We start from the raw sequence: 13,728 nt of genomic DNA on the forward strand, positions 1-13,728 counted from the left end.
TTCATGGATGGTGAGCACGTGACAGACCAAGCGAACTAACATTGTGAAACAAACATCTCTTAGGACCCATGTTCCAAATTGTCAGCATATTTTAAACAATTCCAGGAGTAGGGAAAATTCCACTTTATCTGAATAGTGTTTCTTTGCTGTAAGGGATGAGCTTTTCATGGACTGTTTTAAAATGGAATTCTGCTTTAGTTTTAAGCCTTTGAGCCTCTTTGTACATTTTTTAAGGTCCTTACATGACCTAGGGAAGGGCTGGGCGAGAAAGGAAAGAAATTCCCAAGCAGTGCCTTTTGCATAGCACTTTTTAACTGGTATTTTTCTGTAAGCAAAATTTAGACTCTTCCCAGCATTCCTACCACCATTTCCTGTGCCCAACTTGCATCTCCACCCCATCCATAGTGGCATCAGAAGAAAGCAAAGTTACTCACCATCTGCTTATGGCTTGGGAAGAAGGTTTGCTCCACCAGGGGGAACTTCTCAGGGCCCAGCGAGTTGAAGATTTTAATGAGCTGAGAGAACTTGAGGTGAGGGAGGGGAAACAAAAAACAGACACAGTGGATGTCAGTAACTTATTGTGCAATGGGCAAATGCTTGCAAAATGGTCTGATAGTGGTGAAGGAGGTGAGAGAAACATTATCATGTCTTTCCCATCTTGCTTTCTTGACCTAAGAGCAGCAAGAAAATATGAAGCTGCTGTATTTATCCATGGCCAAGACAGCCTATGTACACAAACTTTTGACTAAGGGAGCGTAGAAGGGATTCAAGAGCCAGAAGGGAATCAGTTTGCATTTACTTACAGATCTACTATGAACAAGATTTGCATTCCAAATGCAGCTGGGGAGAGGAGCCTTTCTTAGTAGAGGATAGAGCCAGGAAATCAGTGCCACCACTCCCATCAGAGACCAAATAAACCAAAGCTGTCCCTTGGATCTCTTCCTCACAATCAAATCCAAGCAAGGCACTTTGTGCTGGAGGGCAGGAGAACTGCTAAGGGACAGCAATTACAAAAGGGTTGGAGTGCCAGACCAAGGGAGTAAAGTCCACTGTTAATCAGAACTGGCATTTATTGTGAACCAAGGACCCCCCAACAGCCCTTCATGAATGACAGGAGAGAGAGGGCTTCATCTGCCTGTCTTTGTCCCATCTATCATGAGGTCTGAGGGAGGCACCAGTCTGTGAGGGTGGTGTCTAGAGAGCAGTATGTAACATCAATGGGGACAGCAGCCACTAGGGTATTTCACACATGGAGGAGCATTTGTCATTGTCCCCACCCATCAGCATGAATTTCACCTTCATCACCACTATCATCACCATTATAAACCTTTTTATCATTCAGGGTTGTGACCAACCAGACACAAAGCTCCCCATGGTAGGACTGAGTTTTGATTTCTGTTAGGTTCCAAAACCCCAACAGAAGCGTTACACATCACAGGAAATTCCTGCTCCGCTTCAGCCATCTGTGAAGCAAGCAGACTGTTCTGTATGTTGTCTGCAGCCTCCCTGTTTGATCCATCATTCATCACCAAAGGAAAAAAAAAAATCAAAATTATAAGGGAGAAACCTAATAACCATGACAGAAAACATTTCTGAAGCAGGGTTCATATACCAAAGACAGTAAGAGTGATGCATACCCCAGAATCTCAGGAGGAGCTTAGACACAGCCCTGTTACCACAGAGTGCTGAACTGGCACTGTTGGTGAAGGGGTTGGACTGGCAGCCACATAAGAGAACAAATTGCTTGGGAATTGGTTCCTGCTGAGCTTGTAGATAGGACTAAGTTCCCCATTGAATCCTATTTATAAAGTAGTTTATAAATTGAATTCAGTTTCCAAGCCCCCCAGAATTTGGTAAAATCAAGTTAATTAATAAAGGTCTCCACCCTGGGCCAAGTAAGGACAGATTTCAAGTCCTTTGCATGAGTTTCTCAAGTTGCCTATCAAAGGTAGGGATGTATTAATCTTGAAGGAGACCCCTGTGTCATCAGAGGAAAGTAACACACAGATTAAGGGAAGGAAACAGGCATCTAGGGAAGAAGGGAAGGAAAAGCAAACTCCCTTTCATCCCAATAGCATTAGCTGCTTAATCTTGCATGTTCTGAGCACTTCTGGGCAACAGCTGGAGCCAGTAAATGCACCAAATCGCAACACCAAGGTTACATTGCCGATAGAGAGAGCTACTGAGGATGTTTTCTACTGAGTAGCCCTGTTAAAGCCCCTCTCCTGGTTACTGAGCTAGTCTAAGGATTCCAAAAGAATTGCTGCATGAGAAGTTGAAACTTGATTTGCTGGTAGAGAAGAACAACCCCTTTGAGAGTTAAATCTTGGCATGCAGTCACTGTGAAAAAAAATTAGGCTGCAAGGTGTGTGCCAGACCCAGGCCAAATACTGAAGAGGCAGCTGCCAGCAGATTTGCAGACAAATGCAAAGAATCCTTTTCCTAATCTCATAGCTCAAAACACAGCATTTAAAGAAAATCCAGGAAACATCAAGAGACAGCATATCACATCACTAACACCACCACTACCCTCACATGCATCAGCAGATAAGAGGAGAAACTCCCAATGTAGAATAATTATTGTTGGCAAGGAGGGTATTGATGTTGTGGAAGGAGGACAGCTTGCTTCTCTCAACTACTTGTACTTGCCCTGCACATTCTAGAAAAGAAAAATAAAGCCCTGTTTTGACTAGCAAGGTGAGCAAACAGGGCTTAAAAGTTAAACAGAATAAGCCAGAACAGGGAGAGAAGGAAAAACACTCTGGCTGAGAACAGCCTATGCCCCTTGCTGTGTGTGCACGCAGCCCTGGTGAACCATGGACACCGTGATGTTGAGGCAATGTACATTTATCCTGGGAAAACAACTCAAACAAAATAACTGGAGAAACTATGCAGCCAATAGACAATGTTCTGACTTGTTCCTTTTGAAGCATACAGCTCTTGGCTGTTGCTGAAATAGCAAGTGTTTCAAATGAGAGATTCGGACATCTGGGAGCCTCGTCACTGGGCCAAGCCTGCAAAAAGGTCTGATTTTAGTATTGCCCCTCATGGGACAGTTCCCTCCCATCTTCTCTTTTTTTTACCAGTTCTTAGGGACAGGCTGTTGACAAAGACACTCGCATGTTACGTGGTGCAGCCTCTGAGACACCTGATAACAGAGCTCAAGTAACTTCTCCCCGTGCAGATGGGTAGGAACATTGCTGTCAGCACCTCTGCTAGATAGAACCACACCTTCCACATGCTGGCAGCAGTTCTTGCTTTCTGTTCTTCCACTGGTTTTAGTGTGATGGCATCCAGACCACAGATAACACAAGGGGAAAGGCAGTGTGGCACAGCCTGGTTTTAGGTACTTGGAACCTGTAGGCAAGGGAAATACCTTGGCCTGACAGCTTGGAGATAAGAGTTACATGCAGGAAGTCTTTGCAGAGAAATAAAAAATCCATTCAGAGGACCTTAAGGCCTTTCACACATTTTGAAGGTGCCTTGGCCATCAGGGAGCCTATATCCCTTGACAGTCGATAACAGTTTGGCTAGTAGTCCCTGGACTCAGGAGGTGACTGTCAGAAATACTTCTCATTTTCTGCTGCTTTACAGATGCAAAAGGTGTTTTGCAATTACAGACATTACCTGCATGCAGTGTGAGCACTACTCCAAGGATTCTTCCCACTGTATTTTGGACTGCAATTTAGAAATCTAATACAGAAATTATTACTGGTGGTTGAAGCATTGTGCTTAGTGTGCTTGTAGTATTATTTCTCAATTGTTCCGCAATCATCTTAAAACTTAGATCTCTTAGATGTTTCTCCCAGAATGTGAAACCCCGTAAATACATTTTTCTTTTCTCTCAGAAACATCTAATTCAAACTGTGCCTGTTTTAATCTTTGAAGAAGTTTTTGTATTGCAGAACTGGAAACCTGGCAACTGTCATTAAAAATGGGGCTGCATGTTTGAGTAAACTCAAACCCAAACTCAGCTGATTGTAATTAGAGTTGCTGAGAATAAAACATGGTTGCAAATTGCCAAGGAAAAGCAGTCTCAATTTCATTCCCCTCCACAAAATCATAAACATTTCTATGAAATGGAACCATTTTTTTGAGAAAATAAAAAATGTGAGTGAAAAGCACATTTCCCAGGGGTATTTAATTTCATTTCTTCATGCATCTCAACTTTTTTCTAGATCCAAAAAGTTTCCAGTAATCTTTGTTATGCAGGTCCCTTATTTCAAGATGCCTGTTTTGCAATCAAAGTGGAACGTGCACCGAAGTGTCCCTATCTCTCACTTCCCAGCTATCACAAAAACAGAATTTTCTGATTCTGCTGCCAGAGAAGCTTTTTGCCCTCAAATGCCCCACTACAATCTCTACATGAGCTTAAATACCATCTGAGTGTTGCTCATTCAATGCAATCTTAGATTGCTGAGCATGTTACAATCACAGGTTTGGGGGTGATGTGCAAGGAAAGGGGGCATTCTGCAAACCTGTTTAAATTGTTTGCCAGTGGTTTCCTTGACTCCTCTGGGAAGGCTGCCTGTGCCAGCTGTATTCCCCTTGAGGAAAGCATGGCACAAACAGACCCAGAGTAGCTAGAGCCAAGCTGCTGGCAGAGCCAAATTCTCCCACACTGTCTTTCCAGCACTACTTTTTTTTTTCTTAGTGTGCTAAGTTTGTTTTCTTTTATTTTAGATGCCTAAAAATAGGCTTTTCACATCTTGAGGCCCCTTCACACCAACAGAAACGTAATTACAAAGCATGAGTTGCAATGTGTCAACTAAGCCTTGACTGACTCAATCTCAAAATCAGATGGAAAGGACTGTCAGCAAAAGACAGTGTGGATGTGGAGGCTTTTTGTCTGGTCACCAGGGCCAATGCACTTGTGTGTAGGACCAACTGTCAGAAACAATGTGGAGGTGATACTGAGCCTGGAACTGAAAAATCAAATGGAAACTGAGGTCAAATGTAATTAAACACCTATACCATGATGGCAAAGTGAGATTGTTCTCAGTACCATGATTAGTAGTGATTAATACAGCATTTTTGGAAAACACAAGATCTTTCTTAAGGCCTCAACAAACCCCAAAGATGTTGTTAAAGGGGTGAAAACTGAAAAGACTCTGCTTGTTACACTGGCACCATTTTAGTAAGAAATTACTATAATCAAACACTGCCCAATCATGGAAAGTCTGAGTCACTACAGACCTCATCTGGACTTGAGCTACCAACCAACACACTGAGAGCACTAGGATATTTATTCCAAGAAGAAAAGCAACAATAAAACCCCACTTAATTAGGTGATGAGGAAGATAGTTATCTTCTGCTATAAATATTCTATCTCACCCAAGCTCAATTTGTGCAATGAGTAAGAGAATTCCTGAAAACACATCTAAATGTTTTCCATGGTGTCATATGGGAAAGCCCCATCTCCTTCTCTCATCCATATAGCTGTAGTTTCCTGCTTTGAACCCAGAAGAATGCAGGGAAATTTCAATTCTGGAAGCATCAGTGATCAGAGAAGACAATTTGGGACAAAACTACTTGGAAAACCCATACGCAAATTTCAAAATTGTATCAGAATCTGACTTCTTCCTGCAGGTGCTGCCATGGTCAGCCTTACTCTTGTGGCTCTTGGCAAACTTATCTCTCCAACTCTCCTGCTTCTGCAGCTTCAGCTGCCCTGGAGCTGGTCATAGAAATGGTCTGGGGATTTGGGGCTGAGAAAAGCCAATGATAATGTTTTCCAAGGTTTTCTGAGATTTTCCTGTGAACCTGACAAAATTTAAAGAAAGGTTGAAGGGATCTTCCAGTGCAAAATATCAAAATAGTGTTCTGTCCTCATCAGGAGCTGACTACGCCAAAGTCTTTGCAAGATGCAGTGTTTCAGGTTCAATGAACCAACAATTTATGACAATTATTGCATTTTATTCTGGGACTGTTGAGAAACTCTACATGTGTGGTGATTTGACCCTGACTGGACTGATTTTCTCTACCTCTTCCCATGTAGGTCCTTCCCATGCCTTACAAGAAATCTAGGTACTGCTGCACTGTCAGCTGTTGGTGATCCTTTAGAGTGGGAGAAGGAAACATCCTGCTCAGGGTGAAAAATTAACACCTTGATACAACTAGAGGCTGATAAAGAAGTAGTGCTGGTAGGCTTTCCCCCCAAAAAACTCCTTCCTGGATTTCTAAGTTTGTTTAGATTTTAACCTAAAGAGACCGACTCCTGTGAAACTCCTGGAAGGCGAGCTGGGTTTTCTATCGGTACCAGCGATCTCCTCTGCGGTGCTGACCCGCAGCAGAGCTGCAGCATCACTTACCACCCAGGGCTTGCTGCAGAAGTTGTAGATGGAGTAGAGGGAGTTGACCGTGTGGATGCCGCCGTACTGGAGGCCGATGATGAGGCTGCGGAAGTCTTCCCCCAGCGCCATGCTGTAGGCGTGCTGGCGGATCAGGACAAAATCCGGCTTGAAAGACCTGGAAGAGATGAGGAGAATGGTGTTTTACTTTCAAATGCTCCAGAAGCACCCCTAACCATTCCTTGTTTCTTTTCCATCCTTCCCAGTTTCTTTTCACTAACACATGTTGCTCTACTCTGGGCCTCTCATGGTGTATTGCTTGTGTTATAACGTAACAAACCCAACAAAACTCCCTAGTCATTAAGAAAAGAAAGGAAAAATCCAATGTAGCTGCAAGTGTGAGAGCACAGAAACAGGCCAAACAGATTTTCTGCAGTTTCCATGTCACTCAGGCATGCACAGGAACAAGCCACAAGCAGAGCCAAGGGTCATAAATTCACTGGTGGGTGATTCTTTTTTCTTTTTGAAAGCTTGGCCGTACTTGGCAAGCTCGTTGCAATGTGCAACGCAGATGAGGGAGCAAGTTTGTTTCCTGACGATTGAGCTCCTTATTGAAGCCATGCCCAGTGGGTGGGAAGATCATAAGGGATTTCAAAAAGCTCTCGTACACATCCATACATTGACACACATTCTCTCTTTAATCAGTTTGCTATATACGCAGCACACCCCAGGCTCTTACAACTGTGAGCCAACAAATGAAGGGCAGGCATGGCAATGTAATTTATCAAATGAGCAGAGCCCCTCATACACTGCTGTGACTCATGGCATGGACTTCCACAATATTATTTAGCAGGAGTGGAGCTTGGATTCCTATAGTTCAACAGCACCAGCCCTCAGTTATTGCACAGAAAAGTGAGGCCCTTTCTAGGTAAGCCAACAGGCAATGGATTATCTTTCAAGCAGCCAGATTTTATTCCTTGCTGACACTCTGTCTTCAAAGCCATTCAAAAATATCTGGAAACAGCAGCTGGAAAGAAATGGTTCCCAAAATGGAGCTCAGCAGTTCATTCTCGAAGGAAGGGGCTTTTCCACGGAAAGAAGGGGTTATTTTACAAGTTAACAGAGGTTGCATCAAGGACACTGAAAAATTTCCATGCTGTATTAAAGATTTTCAGAGAAATGAGCTCTGTAACCAGGTCCCATTACCTCACTACCCTCGAACATTTTCCTTGCTAAGAGACTATAATTTCTATCCTTTGGATGTATGAGCTGGAAATACTTTGGGTTTATAGCCCCTATTTATATTTCCATCATTCTGGCAGGGAAATGTGAGATGGTGACTCTGGGCCAGATTGTGGCAACAAACACTGTACACAAACCCCAGCACAGCTTTGTTGTTTTAAAGCCGTTCATTTTGTTTGTTGACCTTGGACTTGCGTTATCACCCGCCTGAGACACGGTGAGGAGCATGCTCAGCTTTTGTGATGCAAGAGGCCAAGCTGTAGAAATGTTGTGATTCCCTCCCATGGAGTTTTTTTAAGCCTAGGCATGTTCCCTAATGTACTTGGCACCAAAGGTGGTGCTTTCCTCCAGCAGCAAGATGCATAATGAGCCGAGAGAGCTGTGCTATCACTGTGCAGCTGATTTATGGACCTCCCTGGTGTCAATGGGGTGACCCCTGCTGAGACACAGCAAGTAAATACAAATCTTGGAAAGTCTGCGCTGCTCCATTCTGCTGAACTTGCTGTGTAGAAAGTACCCTGGAGGCAGGCACAGGTCCCCAGGAAGGATTAACCAGCTACTTAGGACCAGGCCTCGGTATCTGTGCTGACTTACTGAACAGTTGTGGTGCCTGGAGAGGCAGGAACTCCGGGCATGTCTCTCTTCATCCAGCTTTCTGAGAGGGGGAGGACACACAGTGGCTGGGAAACTGCCTTCATTTGCTTTACTTTTGCCAGCCAAAATCTCAGGAAAAAAGCTCTTGTCTTTTCAGATCCTGGCAAAGAAAGAGTTTCTCCACTTAGACAATGGGCACAAGAATACAGAATTAATGTAGAAAAGCCTATTCTCTAACTCTGTGTCCTGTAGAAAGGCAGGGTACTCTCTCATGCAGAAGATGAGGAGTGAATCTCTAAAGTGAAGGTGGACACTGAATCCCTGTTTAGAGCTGTGGAACAATGTGAATGTTCCCATGGATACTGAGAGCAAGGCAGTGGAGTGCCAGGCTGGGACTAGCTGAGAATAAACATCAGCTGAAGAGCAGTAGAGCCTGAACGGAGAAACGAAGACCAGCGGCAAAATGAATAACAATCAATAATATTTCTGTGCAGAAAGCAGTTCTCCAGCCTGCTTTGTGGTAGAGAAGATGCTGACAATAATTCCTGCTGGGATGTTTAATGACTTAGATCTCCTATTTCTTATTTCTGCATATAGCCATAACTCTGGCTTGCTTCCTGGTCCTTCAGCTTTTCTCACTGAAGCACAAAGAGATTCGAGGGCATGAAGAAAGAGCACAGAAGAATACATTATTTGCATCAGAGATAGTGTGACCAACACATAAGACTGTCCCCCTGTGCTGAGCACTGGTGAGGCCACAGCTCAAATCCTGTGTTCAGTATTGGGTCCCTCACTGAAAGAAAGACATGAGGTGCTGGAATGTGTTGTAGTGAGGTGAGGATCAGCCTCTTCTCCCAGGTAACAAGGTATAGGACAAGAGGGAATGGCCTCAGGTTGTGTCAGGAGAAGTTTAGTGGATATCAGAAAAAATTTCTTCATGGAAAGGGTTATCAAACTTTGAGACAATCTGCACAGAGAAGTGGTTGAGTCGCCACCCCTTGAACTGTTCAAAGGGTGTGTGGATATGGCACTTAGGGATGTGATTTAGTGGTGAAAATGGCAGTGCTCATTAATGGTTGGATCAATGCTTTTAGATGTTTTTCCCAACCAATTCTGTGATTGTCAAAATACTTCTTTATGACCCCTTCTGCTGTGCATAATCATTTGCAGCCAAAGGGTGCTTTATATTTCACCATGCTGGTATATAGATGAGTGAGATTTTTCCTGGTGTTTTGGGAGAAGGATGAGCTCTCCTGATCTCTTTTTAGAAGACTGACAGTCTTACAAGACACTCTGCCCTTTGTGTCAATAGAAAAAGGTCTTCCCAGGACACTGAAGATGACATCCTCACTTCAGGTTCTGGCTACCCTCCATTATTCTAGGAGATTTCATTCAGCTTTCAGATACTTCCCAGGGATCAAGACACTCTGTCTAAGTTCCCTTCCAAAGCCTTTCCTATCTGGCATGACAAAGAGAGGAGAGAGCTGCATAATTTAGCAAAATGATACAAGTTTTGCATTACTGGCAATTAATGAACCCTTCAGGGAAACGTCTGAGGCACAAGTCCAAGCCATAAGAGGCTGCAACTTTTGCCCAAGAAGTGCAAAAATCCCTCCAAAAATGCAGTGTCTCAGGTGTCTGACACCTAATAGAAAATGGCATTTATAAATAGGAACAAGTTCTTTTTGTGCGTTTCTTCAGTGTAATAGCATTGTTACTACATTACTGAAAATTAATATGAAATCAATGACATTTTCTCCTATCACAGTGTTAGATTTAACATTCTGTTTGATGCTTTAGTAAAGTGGAAAATTTGCTAAGAAAAAAATGTTCTTTCAGTCAAAACCTCATGTCATATTTTCCACAGATAGAAATAAACCCTGCTGAAAATGTTCAAAGAAAGAACAAATGTGACTGCCTATATAAATAAGGTAACACAGAGCTGGTTTTAGAGAAAAAAGAAAGCAACATAGACTAAAGAATAATCTCTCCTTGCTGGGCTGGAGGAGAGAGTTGTTTTTGTTGTTTTTTTTTTTTTTTTAACATTTTAATAGAGAATGGCTGAGTAAAAAAACATGGGAAGTGTGGGAAATCTCCCACACAAAAGCAGCAGGAGCCAGGAATCACAGTTGCAGTAGGATACCACTGCAGGCAGATGAGGACAGCATGGAAGATGCTCTGATTTGCTTCTCGGCCACAGGTCAGTGCTCAGCTAACCATTAAATCATGTCACACACTCTCTGAACTGTACTCTGACAGTCTCAAAAATCTGCCATATATTTTACTTCTAAACTGATTGACATTGACAAGGAAAAGCATGTGGACTCAGACAAAGCCTGAAAGTAGTAACAACCACACCTGCCAACACCAACTTGCCTTCAAAATGCTTGTGATCTAAGCTTTTACAGAAGGTGATCCAAATACTTTCCAACATCACAGAATAAAGTCATAGAGTAATTTAGGTTGGAGAGGATCTTTGGAAATCATCTGGCCCAACACCATGCTCATTGCAGGGCTAACTTTGAAGTGACATTAGAATGATTGCCATTCCCTGGAAGAAGCCTTAGTAAAAACCCCTGTGGAAAGAAGACAAATTGTGGCAGGATTGATAAAGAAAATAGCTGATCAAGACTGAAACAATATACAAAATTTTCAACTCTTCTTGTATTTAATCCTGGATGAACTACTTATTGAGTGCTCCAGACCCTGGTGGCTTATTCCTTATTGGAAAGAATTACTGTAAATGCAAAAAGGGTCAGGGAGTAGTTTAGTATCTGAAATGCTCTCCACCCTGGTCTGCTCAGAGCGAGTTTTTCTTTCTGGCAGCTGCCTGCATGCCAAATGCTTTCCCGATAACTGTCAGCATCCTGCCTGCACATCGGCTGGGCGCCAGCTGCCGGGGAGGTGAAGGGGGACATTATTCATCTGGGACATCAGCAAACCCCGAGGGGAGAAGCAGGCCTCCAAGCAGCTGTTTAGCAGCAGGAGCTGAGGTGGAAGTAACTGAGAATAAATACATAAATCATCACACGCCACTGTCCCTTCTCTTTCGTACTTCCTGCTAAAAAAGATTTTAAATAAAGTATTGAGGACAGGGACAGGCAGGTGAAGAGGGGGATATATTAGTGAAAAAACACGTTAGATCATCCACCATATGGGAATAATTTCTCAGTTTATAAATGTTTACTAGAGGTGTTAAATTGCTTCATATGCAACTGCAGCTTGCCAGGGTATATACCCCGTTAGACACCTCACCCCAGCTCATTGTCTCTGCATGGTATTGCAGTGAGGAAAGTGGTCATTTAGCACATTGGTCCCTTGCCTAAACTGAATTTTCAAAAGCTTACAGGCTGTTACACACACTTTTCCATTACATTTATGGATTGCCATGCCATCAATAGAAAAAATATTGCCCAAATGTTTCTCAGTGTTAAATACATAGCACATACTGTACTCCACCATGGGGCACTTTCTGTGAAACTTAGGGCAACCATGCGCTCAACATATTTTTCAATGTGGCTGCTAGAAACCTAAACTTTCCCTATCAGTTTCTGCCATTTTTTTCTCCTATTTGCAACTTCATAGAAAATTGCAGAAATTTGGTTTGGAACAGCAAAACAACCAACACAACACCACCCCACTCCCAACCCCCAAAACAACAACAATAACTAGAAAAAGACATTTCAAAAAAGATCCTAATTAGGGTCAATAGCTAAATTAAAAGAGACAGGAATTAGACAATGGCTGGCGTTTGTCTTAGGCACAAGCTTCTTGGAGCATGAGAAGCTGGACAATGAGCTACTGCCTACCAGTACTTCTTACAACAGAGTCCAGAAACAGCAGCTACTCCCATGACCTTCCTGGGCATTGTCCCTGTAGAAGGCCTACAAGAAACCATCAACTCTTGTGAACAAATAGTCCTGGAGAGACAAGAAAATATGCTTCTAGCAATGTGCAACTACCGTGTGGTGAGCAAGCATGGACTCTGTAGGATAGAAAACCTCCACGCCCCTTTCAGGCAGCTGCTTCTCAATGGGCCTTTGGGGTGAGTGAATGTATTGGGATGGGAAAAATGCAGTGGGCAGAGGACAGTGTCTTCACTGGGCTTTAAAGAGTCTCGCATCCTGGAGCAGATGTATCTTTTTTAGTCATCATTATCTCCTGGAGTCTGCAAGCTCTGAATAGCAGGGAAACACCTGTGAGTTGGCCAGTTTCTTCTCTACCTCTCCCATGTAAAAGGATTTTCCTCCTCAAGCTGTGACCATACTGTAGCTTGCAGTGTGAAAATATGCTTAAGGAAAAAAGTACTTTTGGGGGATGGTGATTCAATAGGCTGCTGTCCTGTTGTCACAGCACAGGGAATGGTAGAAGCACAGAATCAGCTGGAGCAACAGGAATGTCAGTGTTAACTGCAGGAATGAATGGACTTGTGTGGACAAACTGGAGAATTCACTGACCCCATCACGGCCGTGCAAGGGCACATCATCCAGGGTGAGCAGGGGAGACACACACCTTGCACACACAGGCCAGATGCAGGCAAGGCCTGTAAGGCTAAACATCATTCCATGGCAGAGATTTCCCCGCAGAAAGGCTTTGTCCTGAGTGCTGCTCCTCTTTCCTGTGCTGCCATTTTGGACACCCCTCTGCACTTGCCAGGGCCATTTCTCCTGGCAGGGTCCCCCCCACATCAGACCCTGGGCATCTCCTGGTCCACCAGCTGCTGTCTGTGCTGCGGGGCTGCACAGAGCCTGCATGCCACACTCGAAGTGGTATGGCCACCACTCTGATAGGTCCCATGCAAAAATGTCCTTTCTTTCCTGGATGATTGACCCCAATGGCAAAAGAGGAAGCTCTACAGGGAGACAGGAGATGAGAGCAGTCTGGTGCATGATTAATTTATATCCTTAAAGGTCTGAAATGCTCCCAAAGACGTTAGTATTCCCCAGGTAAAAGAGCTGTCCAGATTTTCAACATATCCCTGCCTTATATCTACTGGAATTAATAGCTGAAGTCTGTTGAAGCCCAACAGTCAACCATTTAATTGAATACAGAACCTGAGATCATAGTTTGGGAGTCTAAATGTTGCTGTCAGAAACAGACACAGCCCAAATTTTCATTTCTACTTAGACACTTTTATAATATCCTGAAAGCAAAAGTGCATCTCAGAGTAGGTGCAGTGCCAACACTGACAGCCTCTTTACACTGCCAAAATATTGATATGAAAGGCCCTTCAGAGGAATGTAAAAATAAAATCCCATTCCTCACATCTAACCCCATCTAAAGTGACACAGTCCAAGAGCTTTCTAGAGTAAATTAGATTCCAGATGGTTCACTCTCTCTCTTTCTATTTTTGTGGGTCGACCTGTCCAAAAGGAGGTTGTGTATGCACTGGGAGCAGGAGTTGCTGTGTCTAAGTTGGTGAGAGATCCTTTGAGATGAATAAACACTACCTCCTGATTCCCACATTTAACTTTTCAATAGGGAAGGTCTGCTGCCAATTTTTTCCAAATAAGTACTCGGATAACAAGGACCAATGTGTGGGAGATTCCCCACCCCACCAGTCCTGGCTGAACCCAACACTGCTTCTGCTCAGCTCATCCCA

At 43.5% G+C, this 13,728-nt stretch overlaps 1 protein-coding gene across 1 annotated transcript in view; it reads right to left on the bottom strand.

Moving 5' to 3' along the window:
• Window positions 1-13,728, bottom strand: part of SYN3 (synapsin III) — a 188,054-nt gene that overhangs the window by 127,411 nt on the left and 46,915 nt on the right. The window contains exons 5-6 of the mRNA XM_021553949.2: window positions 6,312-6,468; window positions 435-524 (exon numbers count right to left, since the gene is read on the bottom strand). Of these exons, the coding sequence (XP_021409624.2) occupies window positions 435-524; window positions 6,312-6,468 (247 nt within the window). The remainder of the gene's footprint in view (window positions 1-434; window positions 525-6,311; window positions 6,469-13,728) is intronic.

Source organism: Lonchura striata, chromosome 5, assembly GCF_046129695.1.
Source record: "Lonchura striata isolate bLonStr1 chromosome 5, bLonStr1.mat, whole genome shotgun sequence".
Classification (NCBI taxonomy): Eukaryota; Metazoa; Chordata; class Aves; order Passeriformes; family Estrildidae; genus Lonchura; species Lonchura striata.